The 14,075-nt window shown below is 36.3% G+C and overlaps 2 protein-coding genes across 7 annotated transcripts in view; one reads left to right on the forward strand and one right to left on the reverse strand.

The window, feature by feature from the left end:
• The window catches only part of LOC129792615 (ecdysone-induced protein 74EF), a 212,435-nt gene that overhangs the window by 183,430 nt on the left and 14,930 nt on the right, over positions 1-14,075 (forward strand). For all 6 annotated transcript variants that reach the window (XM_055831844.1, XM_055831845.1, XM_055831847.1 and 3 more), the window contains one exon: positions 6,751-6,972. In XM_055831844.1, the coding sequence (XP_055687819.1) occupies positions 6,751-6,972 (222 nt within the window). The remainder of the gene's footprint in view (positions 1-6,750; positions 6,973-14,075) is intronic.
• Positions 1-14,075, reverse strand: part of LOC129792688 (ARL14 effector protein-like) — a 693,823-nt gene that overhangs the window by 163,799 nt on the left and 515,949 nt on the right. The window lies entirely within an intron of this gene.

Genomic DNA, 14,075 nt, shown 5'->3' on the forward strand with positions numbered 1-14,075 from the left:
GTATTTTCATCAGTATTCCTCTCGCATGGAGCCCCGGTGTTTTGAGTCTATAAATTGTAGTTGGATTATATATTGTGTCCGAGGTATCTAATTTCAAAATCTCACTCTCTCTCTGTCTTCCTTTAACCTGTCCCTTGAATTTTGAGTGCTCGTCCACACACACTAGAGCTATGTAGGTAGGTATGAGGGGTACACACTATTAAAATATTTACATCCTTATGTGAACATTGTGTCTCATGAGGAATCCCGAAAAGCCATGGCCCAAGGGGATGGCTTACTCGCATGTTTTTTCTCTCTTCGTCAAAAGGAAGGAAAGAAAACTGGTCAACGAGCGCTGACCTGGTGTGACCTTGCGTTTTTTAATAAAATGATTAATAGCTTTTAGCCGACGACGCTATATTTTGTGCCGTGGGTCCTGTGTGGACAACTTTTCTCCTGAGACTTCCCTCCTCTTGTCAACTGGTTCCATTAATGTTGAATCCTCGTTGTCAATTTTGCATGCCGCACAGGAAGGGTTCCTTGTAAGGGTTTATTCCGCGATGGTCAGTTATCACATTTTCCTTCCCTCCCCGGGGGTGACCCTCGTCGCTAGAGATATCCTTTTGCGCGCGAAAGGATAATTCCATCAAATGGACACTGCGTGGAATTTTCTCTCAACTCACCTCCTGCAAATTCCTCACAGTTGCCACGTATCTTCTTCCACTTTTGTGCACAAAATAAAATTTAATAACTAGCGCGTCCTTTCAGCGTCCCCTTTCGTCCTGAGAGTACAACATTGTGTGCCATACACCCCTCCGCCTCCCCCCAGTCTCCCCGCACTTCAGAACTGGCGATGGAGTGAATAATTCAGGAATGAATAGTTTAATTTGAAGTTTAATTAGACAAGAGGGGGTGGTGAAAATGGAAATTGTGTGACTCCATCCTCCTCGCGTGAATATTCCATTTTAGCCCTGGTGGTGCGGGGGAAAGGGATGTGGGTGGTAGTAACTAAGAGGATGTTATAGAATTAAATGGAGAGTAGTTTCGTGTGTTGTGCGGAATGTGAAGTGCAGAATTTTGCGAAATGGCGCAATGTGGGTGTGAAAGTTCAAATGAGGACAGAATCAACATGGGAACACTTCTTATTCCCTCTATGTGAAATGCAATTCAATTTTGTTGCGATGCACTCATTTTTCCCCGTATGTCTCTGTGCAAAAAAGGTTCTCGTACTAATTAAACTTGCTGCACAGATCCTCAAAGGTGTCTTCCTAGGTGATTTATGCTCATACTGTGTGGGGGTTTTAAGAGATGAATAATAAAGAGAATTCATAAGAGGGTAGAGTTGTGAAAAAAAATTCTTAGAGATTACTCCAAAGTATCGTTAAAAGACAAATCAAACTTTTGCTTCATATATTTATGCTTCAAGGATGCATTGCATAGTCCTCCTAAAAGTATTTCCAAGTGCTTAGAGCATCATAAGCTCTACATGAGTACGAGATAGACAAATATTACTGTTTTCTCTTGTTCTTTTACATGTAAAATCTTATGCATCTAGTGCTAAGAGCTTAAGTGTGAGGTTCCTTATAATGAATAAGTATTTCGAGCTTGAAGACTCAAAATATAGAGATAGAATAATAAATGACTTCTAGCATAAAGCATATGCGTACGTACAAGCTCAATTCACCTGGAAGCATATTTACACTGAAAAAGTCCGAGTATAAATAACCTAACTCGATGAATTAATTCATCTAATTTACTTTTTTTATCCACTTCTCTTCTCAAATACGCCAAGGAATATTTTTTTTTTAAATCAACAAAAAACTATTCAGGAGATTCAGGACAATTCGAGGATCCAGGAAGTCCTCGACAAGTGTCTCCTTTGTCAACTATCGATTTATAAAGAAATAAAAAAATATCCTAAATGAAAGTATCAAAGATTGAGTTTCCCAAACCCCGATGAGGGTGCTAAAGTAAAAGAAAAAAAACTCGCAAAGGACAATGCAGGAGAAATTTCTCATGAACGCAGAAATGTCAGAGTCATCATAACCGACAGGATTGATCCACAAAATGCAGCCTGCAGCATTACAAAGCGCTATTTTTCGAATAATATTTGATTGGGAATTTTCTGTGAAATGCATCTCTCGATTCACAAATAAATCATAATTTTATCAGCTGCCTCCTTGTCTCCTTGGCAAAGGCTCAAACGTCTCCCCCGCTGACATCAAGCACCTGTAGGTTTACCCCCTGCAAGAGGCAATTGTGAGCAACATCTTTTTTCTCGTCCTTTTGCACAAAAGCCCCCGAAATTTGCTCAGTGGTGCAAATCCGTTTTCACTCTCTCGGGTAGGATTCAAGAAGGGTTCCCAGGGTGCGTCCCTTTTTGCACCATATCACCCGGCGCAATAGAGATGTTTTGGGTGATTCCACGGGATGATGAAGAAAAAAAAGGGTCAGCCCTGCCCTTCATCTCACAAATATTACACCGTGTTCGATTTATTAATCCTCCATTGCTTTTGTTGCATATCCTTGTGATTTTTATATAAAACCCCCGTATTGCCTTTGAGCCCTCACAGTCGGTATCGCCGCTACTGTATGCATCCCAGGTACCAAAAGGATGTGCAAAAAAGGAGCGCTCATTGCACTACTGAATGGATTATCCAAAGGCAGTAGAGAAGAAGAAGAAAAAAAAGGACAAAGAAGAACTTCTCGTCGGACAAGGACTTTATACTGATGTCGTGCAAATAAATGCAATTTCCTGCGACAATGGCACAAATAGGGACAAAAAAACGCAGAAGATCCTGCAGAATTGGATCAGGACGATGAAAGGATTCCATTGTGGTTAGGGGCGGGGAGCAAAAAGCATTTTGCGGGATTTCTCTGATCCTTTTCCTGCTCGTATCCTTTTTTGGTGGAACTGGGTTAAGATTTCACCCTCTCCAAGTTTTTCTTTCTTTTCTTGCTGAATTACTTACATTTGATGGTACCGCCAAGAAAATGTGCCGTTGGATTGCTGAAGGATATTATGAAGGATTTATCGGTTGGTGTCCTCATTGTAAAATTTGCACCAAATTGCACCTTAATTTTGAGGATTGAATCAGAATTATGTAATTTGTCGAAGAAGAATTAAAGTCATTTATTTCCATTAATTACAAAGAAAATTGTTGGGGGCTTTCGGTGACTCTAAATAGTGGGACCGTTTTTTTAACGGATGACTGTACATAAATTTCCCGAAACAATTTGGCAAAAATTCTTAATGCCCAAAGAAAATCGAAGGCTAAAATTAAATACTTCTCTTTCCTTGAAATTCTTTTGAAAATTTGATTTTCGCGCCCATCCAAGACGGGATAGGAAAGATGGTGAATTCGAATGGTGAGAAAGGAAATGTGGGGAAAAAGAAACATTTGGCAGAAAGAATAAAAATGGCAATTTTTTTGAAAAATCCTTTTGCTAAAAAATTACAAATTCCTCCAATTTTCTTTCTTTCTTCGCTTAACCGCTTGTATGTTACCTTGATTACCTTCAAAATCCTAAAGAAAATTTTACGAGGACGACGGTCTATTTATTAGCTGTGTAAATATATGAAAAGATTTGTCATCGAGGAAGTCCTCACTGTGTTTGTCTCACGAAAAACTGGTTGATCCTTTTGCATACATCGAAGGAAAAAAAACTTCTTCAACGGTGAATCTTCCTGCTAGAAAAATTGTCTTATTCCACCCGTTCATGTGGATAGACTAAGGTGACCGTGAAGGGATTCCGCATTTGGAATTTTCTCACGAAAAAATCATCAAACAATTGCCAAAAGGGTTGTTTCTTCCCTCTTATGGTCATCTTCATAGCGTGACCGGTGGTCAATCTGAATCGCATATCGGTGTCCCCTCGTCTTCCTTTTGCACCCTCCTTGATTATTCTGTTCCGCATTTACCGAGGAAGGACAAATAATTTACATATATAAAATTTTTTTCAAATGCTCAAATCTTATCCCTCTATGTTCATCTGAAGAAATTTTTCCTCAAATTGATTCATCGCCCTGACCAACGGTCACTCTTGGCACAATAATGGCATTAATGGGACTCCATGTGAGAAATCCACGCGGAGAATAGGGCTAGGTATGTACGTAAGAGGATGGGTACACAGCATGTAATGTTGTAGAGTAGAAAAAAAGGAGGAAGATAATGCAAATAAGGGTTGAGGGCTCCTTTTGATGGGCTCAAGGCGACGCTTGAAGTCCATTTTGGGATTTCCTGGCGTTCCGGAACTCGTTCTTTTTTGGGCAACTTTTCTCTGTCTCTGTACCGAGGGATGCCCTATCTCATTCAGCTGTCCATCCCTTTGTTGAGCACGTTTCAAAATTATGAGTAATCGACCGCGAAGTTAAACAATGGATTTTATTTAGTGCGCCATTCGTCTTCTCGTTTCGTCCATCCACTCTTTTTTTCTTCTCTTCAAATCTCATTCTTATATGAAGTTTCTGCGGGCTGTATGTGTTGAAATTGCAATGGGAAATGCGATTTTTCATCTCATTCACATTGAAGATAATAATAAAAAAAAACCTTCTTTTCTGTGAGTTTTCTTTTACCACCAAAAGCACCGGAGATTTCGCAAAATCCACCGTTTCGCATAATGCGTGAAACTTCTTGAGCAATTTGGTGCGATTTGTGGGCCACACGGAAAAGCCAAACTAATGAAAAATGTCATTAAGAAAACCATAAAAAAACATTGTAAATCTACTACCGGGAAATTGCGTATAAAAATCGTATAAAATAGACAAATTTCAAGAGCGTTGGTAATCGCAGAAATTCATTTGAATTTGCAAGAAAAAAATTAGAACAATTTTCCAGAAGCATAGAAATCTCTTAATATTTAGCAGAGTTTATAGAGATTCAAAAAATAAGATTTTTTAATAAATTTTGTTGATAAAAAAAGTTATTTGAATAGACAATAGAAAATTTATTTTCAAGGATTCGGGAAATTGCTTTTCCACCAGTCAGGGTCGAAAATTAGATCTCCAATTTTATAGTCATAATTCTAGATCTAAGATTCTGGATTTCTGGTAATCTAATTTCCGCCACTGACTGGCAGAAAAGCGATTTTCCGAATAATTAGAAAATGTAAAAAAAAATCCTTAAAAGTAGGTAACATTTCGTTAATTTCGAGAAATTTTATTTATCTAACGTCTCTTTGCACCTTCACACTGCATACATAATTTGTCAGGGTTGGGGGAAATTAAAATTTCAAATTAACCCTCCCGCAGATGGCAAAAAGGAGCTGAATGGTGGTGGTGGATGTGGCTGAAAGGTGCGGTTTCTGTGGCCAGGAAAAAAAGAAATCCAAAGGCTTTCGCGTCTTTGTCTCCGCGCAAAGGTGCACCGGCAACACCATCGTCATTGTTGCATTTTCTGGGGAATTCTTAGGGGATAATCAGTGTCAGATCCCTTTTAGTTGTTGCAGATTGTGTCGCAGATGTGAACCCAAAAAGCCGACAAAGATGCACCCAAATATTTGCCAAAAAGGACGGATAAAGTGAGAGTGAAAGAGGTGGAGGCACTTGACAGAGGTCCTCAGGGAGATTTCCTTTCACACGTTTATCGGGGTGAAAGTGAAATTGCCTATTGGTTTAGATCGAACAGGGGTTCAATGAGGGAAATTGCATTTTGCTGACACACCCTTCTGTTCACACCACCATTGGTCAACCCCCGAAGCATCTGCAACAGCCTGAAACCCTTCTTGATTTTCGCAATCCCCCAAAATTGACATTCTTTGTGCAACGCATCCACCCCCGCAGCTTGTTTCGCAACGTTCTGTCACATTCGGCAATCACTCAATCATCCTATACGTACCTAAATCCACCCCAAGATGTCCATCTGTCCACTCTTTGAGTACTCAAAAGGGTGCTCTCCATGAATCCTTTTTTATGGCAACTTGAATCCTCTGAATCCTTTCGGCAAACATTTTATAAATGCAAAAGGTGGTGAAAGTGAAAAATATATTGTTTAATTTTGAGCCTTTTGAAACGAAAAAATATTTTTTTGGAATTATATTTTAATGCAAAAAAGAATTCTTTTAAAAAGATACTTTTTTAATTCTTGGGCGTTTAAGAAATATTTGTTCGCTAATCTTTTAATTACTTTCTCGATTCTTGAGGATTTTACCCAAATAAAACTTACGAAAATTCTTTGTTTATTGGTTTTATAACAATTATAATAAATCATTTAACAAATCCAGTTCAATGACTATTTTTTATATCTTGAATTAAAAAGTTTTTATTTTAGTGCCAATTTCGTTAAAAATATTTTCTTTTATTACAATTTAAAAGTTTTTTTAAGATTTTGACAGTTTAAATCATTTTGTTTTCGTTCCATAATAATTTAAAAAAAAACAAACGATTTGTTGTTTTAGAAAGACGTTTAAAAGCCCTTGTAAATTAATTTTCCTTTAATAAAGAAAATACAATTAAAGAAAAATATTTTAAGATTCTTCATGGAATAGCTCTCGAATTGTTTGAAAATTTTTTTAAAAGATTTTTAAGCGAATTAATTCCTTAGAATTGTAAAATAGTTTAAATAAATCTCTTATGTATCTACCACTACTTATGACATGACAATAAATAATAATTAATTTCGTTTTTCGAGAAAATTCAAGAATTTTGGTGGAAAATTGAATTTTCAAAACAATTTTGAAGAGAGGCCATATCTGGATTAATTTTTATGCTAAAACTTTGCCTAACTTTAGCAATAAACTAACTCTTAATTTGTTTCCATTTGATTCTTTCAGGTTCACTGCCACCGAGTCCGGCGGATAGTGGAGTCTCAGACGTGGACTCATCGAGCTCTGGAGGCCAGCCGGCGTGCAGTGAAGAGCTGAAAGCCCGCCTGGGGATGCCCCCACACTGCCCGCCGCAGGGCCACATGGCGCCCGGCACCTTCCTGCATCCAAACTTCTACCACAACTCACCGCCACAATTACGTAATATATGGAATAATCGCAACGTATCACGTGAGTACATTTCCCAACTATAATCTCTGCCTTGTTTTGCCCATTGTGTCGACCTCCCTCTCCCCCCACGGAGTCCCTCTGAAAAAGAACTCGCCTGCATTTTTCCACTTCTTGGATTCTCTGTGAGCATTGTTGCCGCTGGATGGAGTAACTTCCGAATGAATTGCGTTTTATTTTTACACGCGTCCCATTTTAGCGTATATATAGTAAATGTGAATTAAATTCAGAATGTATGCAATATTTGCTCTCGTTCGCGAATAATTTGTACTTCCGCTGATGCCTCTCTTTCCCACCCATTTGGATGTATTTTTTTTATCGCGCGCTAAAAGAGTTTTTGGAGAAGAAGCAAATGCACAGAGTTTTTTTTTATTATCTTCTTTAAATACGTTTTTTCACTCTAAAACAAAAAAAAAACTTTTTGAGTAAAAAGGATGTTTATTTTCCAGTAAAAGTCATTGAATTTCTCTCCCAGAATAACTATGTCCCATCGTTTTTTTTTTGAGAAGAGCGCGTGGGATGAACTTTTGGGTGTAATATGTACAGTACATTTTCGCGCACTGTAAAATGTTGGAAAAAATTGCACAATTGCTTTAAATTAATATTCAAATAAATTCCACTCCGGGGGCAGTGAGATAAAAGAGTGCGGAGTCTCTGTCCGTGGAGAATAGAGCTAAAATTGTGTGTGAATTTTTATTTTAAATGGTGCCACGAGATGTTTGCATAGCACACCGGAAAAGTGGCTGCGAAGCTGTATTTTTGGCCAGAAAAATATTCCTGTGGCTTTTTGTCCAACATACTCACAACACAATGATCTTTTTGTGTTAGTACTTTTGGCGTCACAGAGATGTTTCGCGGGCAGTTGTGAATATTCAACCCAAAGTCCGTAGAGTAGAGTTTGTAAAAGTTTATGTACGAGCTTTGCGGAGGCTCTTCGTGGTGTCCAGTTAATAAAATTCCAATATATTCTAATAATGGTCACGCAAAAAAAAAGTTTTACGAGTAAAAAAGAAGATTTTCAGAAGAATTCGTTTGAGGTAGTACGAAAAATCTGCTATAAACTTATTTTTTAAAGATCCACATTTTTTTCTAGTTTTTTTTTAATTCGGAGTTAAAATAAATGATCAATTATTCCAAAAATTTAATATAATTTTGGGCTTTTTTCTGAGTATTTGTCAACAAAATAGAACAAATCTACATAAAAAGAGCAACATTTCCTTGAACATCTCGAAATAATAAATTATACATGACAGTGAAAATAGGGCGAGAACGCTACATACTAAATTTAAACATGTAATAGTGGTCAATCGTAAATATATTAACCCTTTGGCGTCCATAAGAAACACTGAAACATTTAATCTTTTCATGACAATTTTGTTATTCTATGGATGCTCTTAGAAAACATTTTCCTAATCAGAACGTCTTCTTTAGTCTTATTTACTTCAATTAAGCGCATTTTTAACTTAAAAAAGGAGTAATTAAAGTCATTAAGATTCAGGAAAATATAATGTTACGCGTTTGGGTAATTTTTAAAGTCCTCAAAAGACATTTTTAAGTGCAAAAAAGACAGTTTTCTGAATCCTAAAAACTGTATTCCAATTTTCTCTAAACATTACTAAATTACGTATGACCCAAAGAACCTCAAAGGGATAAAATAAGTAAATATTACAAATAATAAAATCTAAAGCTAATAATTCTTGAATGATTTAATTCATTCTCTCCTTAGGTTTTAATACAATCTCAGCTCCTTTTGCGTCCGAATGAAACATTCTCTATTGAAATATACGTCAAATATTCAACGAAATACTTCTCAGCCGTTTTAGCCAAAATGTCTTACGAATTTCTTATTAAAAAAAGAAGAGATTACGAAAAAAGTTTTCACTAGTTTCAACATTTTGCACTAGGATCACATAGAAAAATTTCGGGAAAGATTTCCCTCTAAATGCAAAAATATGTGCGGCCATTGTTCATTTTGTCCGTTTAAATGTTTCAAAACATTCAGAATCATGCTTCGTAGCGACAAACTCTTCGACGAAACATTGTCACGAATGTTTTGAAACATTTTCTATCCTGTAAAATTCGTGTAAAACAGACTATCTCCGTAAGACATTTAAATTTTTTTTAATATAACATATTTTGTCATAATCTATGATTTGCCATTATCTTTGATTAGATCTCTCAAAAATTGTATTAAAAAATTAATATTTTTTAACTATTATTAAATGCTTTATTCAACCAATTTACCACATTTACACTGTCTGAATACTTATCCCACTTTTTTTGATTTCCAACGTTTTTTTCTGCTCCTCGCGACATCACTTTCACGCTGATATTTTGCAGATGCCATTACAAATCTAGTCCATGCAGTAGTATACCCATTTTTCCGAGATCTTTGAGGGGGGGACAGGAGATCCAAGAAATATTCCTATAATTAATTCCACTCTCTGTGGCGTCCCAGAAAGATGCACAAAACTGGGCGGTGGGCGAATTGGGTCGCACAATAGCCGCGTACCAAGTCAATTTGATAGCCAATGTGATGACTCGTGCAGATGATGTACAATAAATTCAATTAAATTTGTCATCGTGGGCTTCCTTCCTGTGTGCGCCGTACAAATCATTTCCGGCTTCCCATTTTTTTTATATCCGTATACGCGCATCTTCCGCACGACATCTATGGGCGGTTTTTTTTTCAAATAATTTCTCCGCCCCAAGATTGGTGTGTGTACCCCTCCGGAAGAGCAATTAAAATGGCTAATCCGGTTTTGGGGTTGGCAGTTTTTTTTATTAAATGCGCACCAGGTGCTCGCGAGAATTCAAAATGACACATATCAGGTTTGTTTTTCAGGCGAACAACCATCATAAGTGACATACAAATAGTTTTATTGCCACCCATATTTTCTTTTCACCTCAATTGTTTGTGTTTTTCAGTGATGAATCATTTGGCAACGATTCAGAAATGATTTAATGTTCCTTCTCTAGAGTAAAACATTAATTTAATTCACGCCGAGAAATCAAAGATTGTCAAAGGTTAATGGCGGTTTCACATTGGTGGCGTCCTGTCAAAATTTGGAGAGTTTCAAATCATTTTCCTGTCACATTTTTGCGGAATTTTTTCGCAAGAAATGAAAATAGGTCAATGAACTGAAATGTGAAATTTGAGATGGGATTTATGAATGAAAAATACGTCATTTAGTTTAATTTTAAAACTCTGTAGCGTCAGTTGACAACTAGCGCCATCTCTGAAAGAATACTTTTCATGCAAAAATTTCCAGGAATTAGATCCATTTATCCAACAAGCTAAAAAAAACTATCGTAAAGTACTTTAAGCTTTTCGACAATTTAAAATTATCTCTGTCATAACCCGATGTAATACATTCTGAAGAAGTATATAGTTATTTCAAGTTGTTCTCCTTGTGGTTGCCCACACCCTCAAGATGCGGAAATGACCCATCAATTGCTTCAATTGAGAACTGCACGAGGAACAAATAAATCCATTGACATTCCCCCTCACATATTGACTTTCTGTCCCGCTTTCAATTCCCCATTCCCGCCCATTTTTGCACATTTTATTACGTGAAAAAGTAGGAATTTTGTTGCGTGAAAATAAAGAGGAAAAGTGAAGAAATTCACATGGCTAAATCCTCAAAAGTATGCGAAAGAATTATTTATAGACAAAGTTCTCGTTTCTATGACCAAAAAGAACTTTCTCCCTCCACGTTTTATTGATTTCCGGAATGACACTTTGGGTGCTTTTCCAGCGTGAAAAAGAGGCAAAAGTTTGTCATTGGAAAAGGTCAGGAACCGCATAAATTATTTGTTTCCCTGATGGAGGCGCCGCTGTCACCGAGACGCTGAGCCAAGAAGTCTCAATTAGTGAACAAAATTTGATGTTGCTGAGTTAGATTGTTTTTGCTTTCATTTGGGAAAATTCCCAAAGCGAATGGGGAAAAGCTTTTTCTTTAAATTTATAGCATGAGATCTCATTAAAGTTTTACATTAGAAAAAACATATTGAAATGTTCTACGCTAGAATTTTAATGATTAAGGTTTTATTTTAGGTTTCAAAGCGCAGTAAAAATATCTAACGTTAGAAAAGGAATGTTAAATGTGGAGAAAATCAAACGTTAAAAAAAAACGATCAACGTTAGAAAACATTATAAATGTCAAACTATTAGATAGTTATGTCAAACTTTAAAGTATAAATGTCAAATTTTATACAGAAAACATCAAACGTTGATAAAATAAATGCCAAACCTAAGAATAGCACAAATTGTCAAAAATTGCTAGTTTTAAATCAATCACTGTCAATATGGTTTTCAAGAAAAAATCCCCTTGAATAGATTTCAGCTAAAAGTTCCTGAAATTCTACGTTTAGAATTTTTTCTTCTTCTTCTTTTTTACTCCTATCCGGGCCATACGTCATTTTGACATCTTCAAAGCCCACGTTAGAATATTTGACATAAGATTTTGACAATGTCAACCATTTAACCTCATAACCTCACATAATTTGAATTCAAAATCAACCGCCAAATGAAAAATACGTTGAAAATGGCAGAAATATGAAATTTGTGCGTCCGCATCAAAACAACAATATTAAAAATAAATTTTTGGCATATTTAATTGCGAAGCACAAAAGTGAGTGTTTATGACCTCAATCTGACATTAGAAGTGAATTTTGCACACGCTGAATTCCTCTCGTTGATTGTTTATCGAGAATTTCTCAAACGAGAAGCCATACATACATGTGCAATGGGTAACACGGAAAGCACACCACCGCACCTTCCTGTGTTTCCACTACAACATTCCGCGGAAAAGAGCAATTTATCGTGTTTTTGCATAAGAAATAGCTTTTTTTTTCCTGCGCACATCTAAAAATATCACCCAGAATTTTTGTTTCGTTCAAAATAGCCCAACAAGCGTCAAAGAGAATTTCTTTCCGGACAAAATGGCTTCGGCTCTGCAGACATTTCACCGCCAAATTGGCATCAATGAAAAGGGATAGTGAATCAGAGAGTGAAAGTTGCCGAAAAAAAAATTATAAATGGGATTTGCATAATATTTCTCTGTGTGTCACATATTGGGGCTTTTTTTACGTTTAGCCTACTCTTTGTTATGCGTCTCGTCGTGATGGGTGTCGCGCATTTTAATTCAAACAAACACCCGGAACGGCAAATTAAACAGCACGTTCTATCGCATAGTTTCCACAATTTGCAAATTATACTTTTTTTTCTTCTTCCCCTCGTCTTCCATTCTATTTCCTTCATTGTGTGTACATTTTCCACCTCTTCGGCCAGAGCCAATAGAGAATCATCCATTAGGCATAGAGTCCAACAGCATGAGTGAGCCTATTAATATCTCCCCGAAGCAGCGGGTATTGGACTATTTCAATGCTTTTTTGCACTCTGAAGGCCACACACTCACTCTGGCAAAATGCATATGCGAAAAATATGCTGCGGGAAGAGTGACACACGGGGTTGAGCGAACGGAAGAATATGCATTTTGACGCTTCGTGGAAAAATACTTTTTATTACCTAGAAGTAGAACCAATGGAAATGCCAAGGCAGCTGTTGTAGTGAGGTTTTCATTTGAAGTATTTAAAAAAAATAACGTTTTTTTTAAATTTTGAATGTTATTTGACAGAAAATTTGAAAAGAGACATTATGTCAAAATTTAAATTAAAAATAAAGTTCTTATTAAACAAAAAAATTTATATTCGCAATATGTAATAATTTTATTATTTTAATTATTCACAATCAAACATTGAAAACATCGCAAATGAAATAAATGAATTTGAATTTGAATTGTCAGTTATTTGACAGAAAATATTACAAAATGGCAGACTATCTGTCAAATTTGAATTAAAATAGAGTTCTTACATCAATGAATTTATATCACCATCCATTATATTCAACTTCGAATGTGGAAATCATCGAAAATAAATTTATTTATGTGACAGTTAATTTTTATAAGCTGTCAAAATCCTCATGAGATAATTTTTTAAAGTTATTAATGTCACTAATTTTACTTTAAAAAAGTATTTTTTATAACTGATATCAATTCTCATAGAAGTTGTTAAAAAAAATTTTTGGATATAGTTCCAGGCTTGGATCTTCTACCTGACGCTTAGCCAATAGACAACCCATTAAATTCTATGTTTTTCCTTGTATCATTTAGTTTAGCTAGAATTCTGCCATTTATCAATTTTAAATTTTTAATAATTAATCATTCATAGGAGTGAATAACCGTCACATAAATACGTTATCACAATCACTATCAATGTAGTTAGAGTGTGATGACCTAGAGTGTCAAAAATTGCAAACTTGCCTTACTTGCACAGCTGATAAGATAAGAAGTGGAATCTATATAAAACTTTCTTTCTCTTCCACTTCCAGTTGACTTAGAACTCTTTTTTCCCCACATGCACCATCTATAAAAATTTCTATGAATGAGTTTAGTGACACTGCAATTGCAACTCTATCAGGAATATAACTTCCCCACTATTACAGTGACAAAAAAACATAGAGTGAATGTAAAATCCGAAGGCGATCGACTCTATTGGGAACTATACATAGGTGCGCGCGCGGGGTTCATTTGTGATGGTGCACGAGGGGAATGAAAGAAGCTTTTATCGCGATGATGATCGGCGGATTTCCACCCATTTCTGCAATTGGAAGGAATGTTCAGTCTGCTGCAGAAATCTCCTATTGCAAAATATGATCGCGCGAAATATAGTTATTCTTAAGCAATGGCGGAAGTTTTTTCCATATGATTGGGTTGTGCTGTTGCAATAAGCCCCCAAGTGGAATTTTTCTTGATCGCGCTTTTTTGGAGGTTAATTGATGATTCACGGATGTTTGTGGTACAACAAAAAGAATGATCGCGAGAATTTGTTCTTTCAGTCTGGGCGGAAGATCATTTGGGGAAGAAACACGGCGAAAAATATTTTATCGTGCAGACAAACCACAAATTCTGCCTTATATACACGCAAAAAAAGACGATCAACGATCGCGAAGATCGCGAATGAAGAGCAATTTTTGACTTTAATATGCTGGACGTCTAAGATGATGGTGGTTGTGTGTGTGCTGACCATAGTTTGGGAGCCCACGA

This window comes from Lutzomyia longipalpis, chromosome 3, assembly GCF_024334085.1.
Source record: "Lutzomyia longipalpis isolate SR_M1_2022 chromosome 3, ASM2433408v1".
In the NCBI taxonomy this organism is placed as follows: domain Eukaryota; kingdom Metazoa; phylum Arthropoda; class Insecta; order Diptera; family Psychodidae; genus Lutzomyia; species Lutzomyia longipalpis.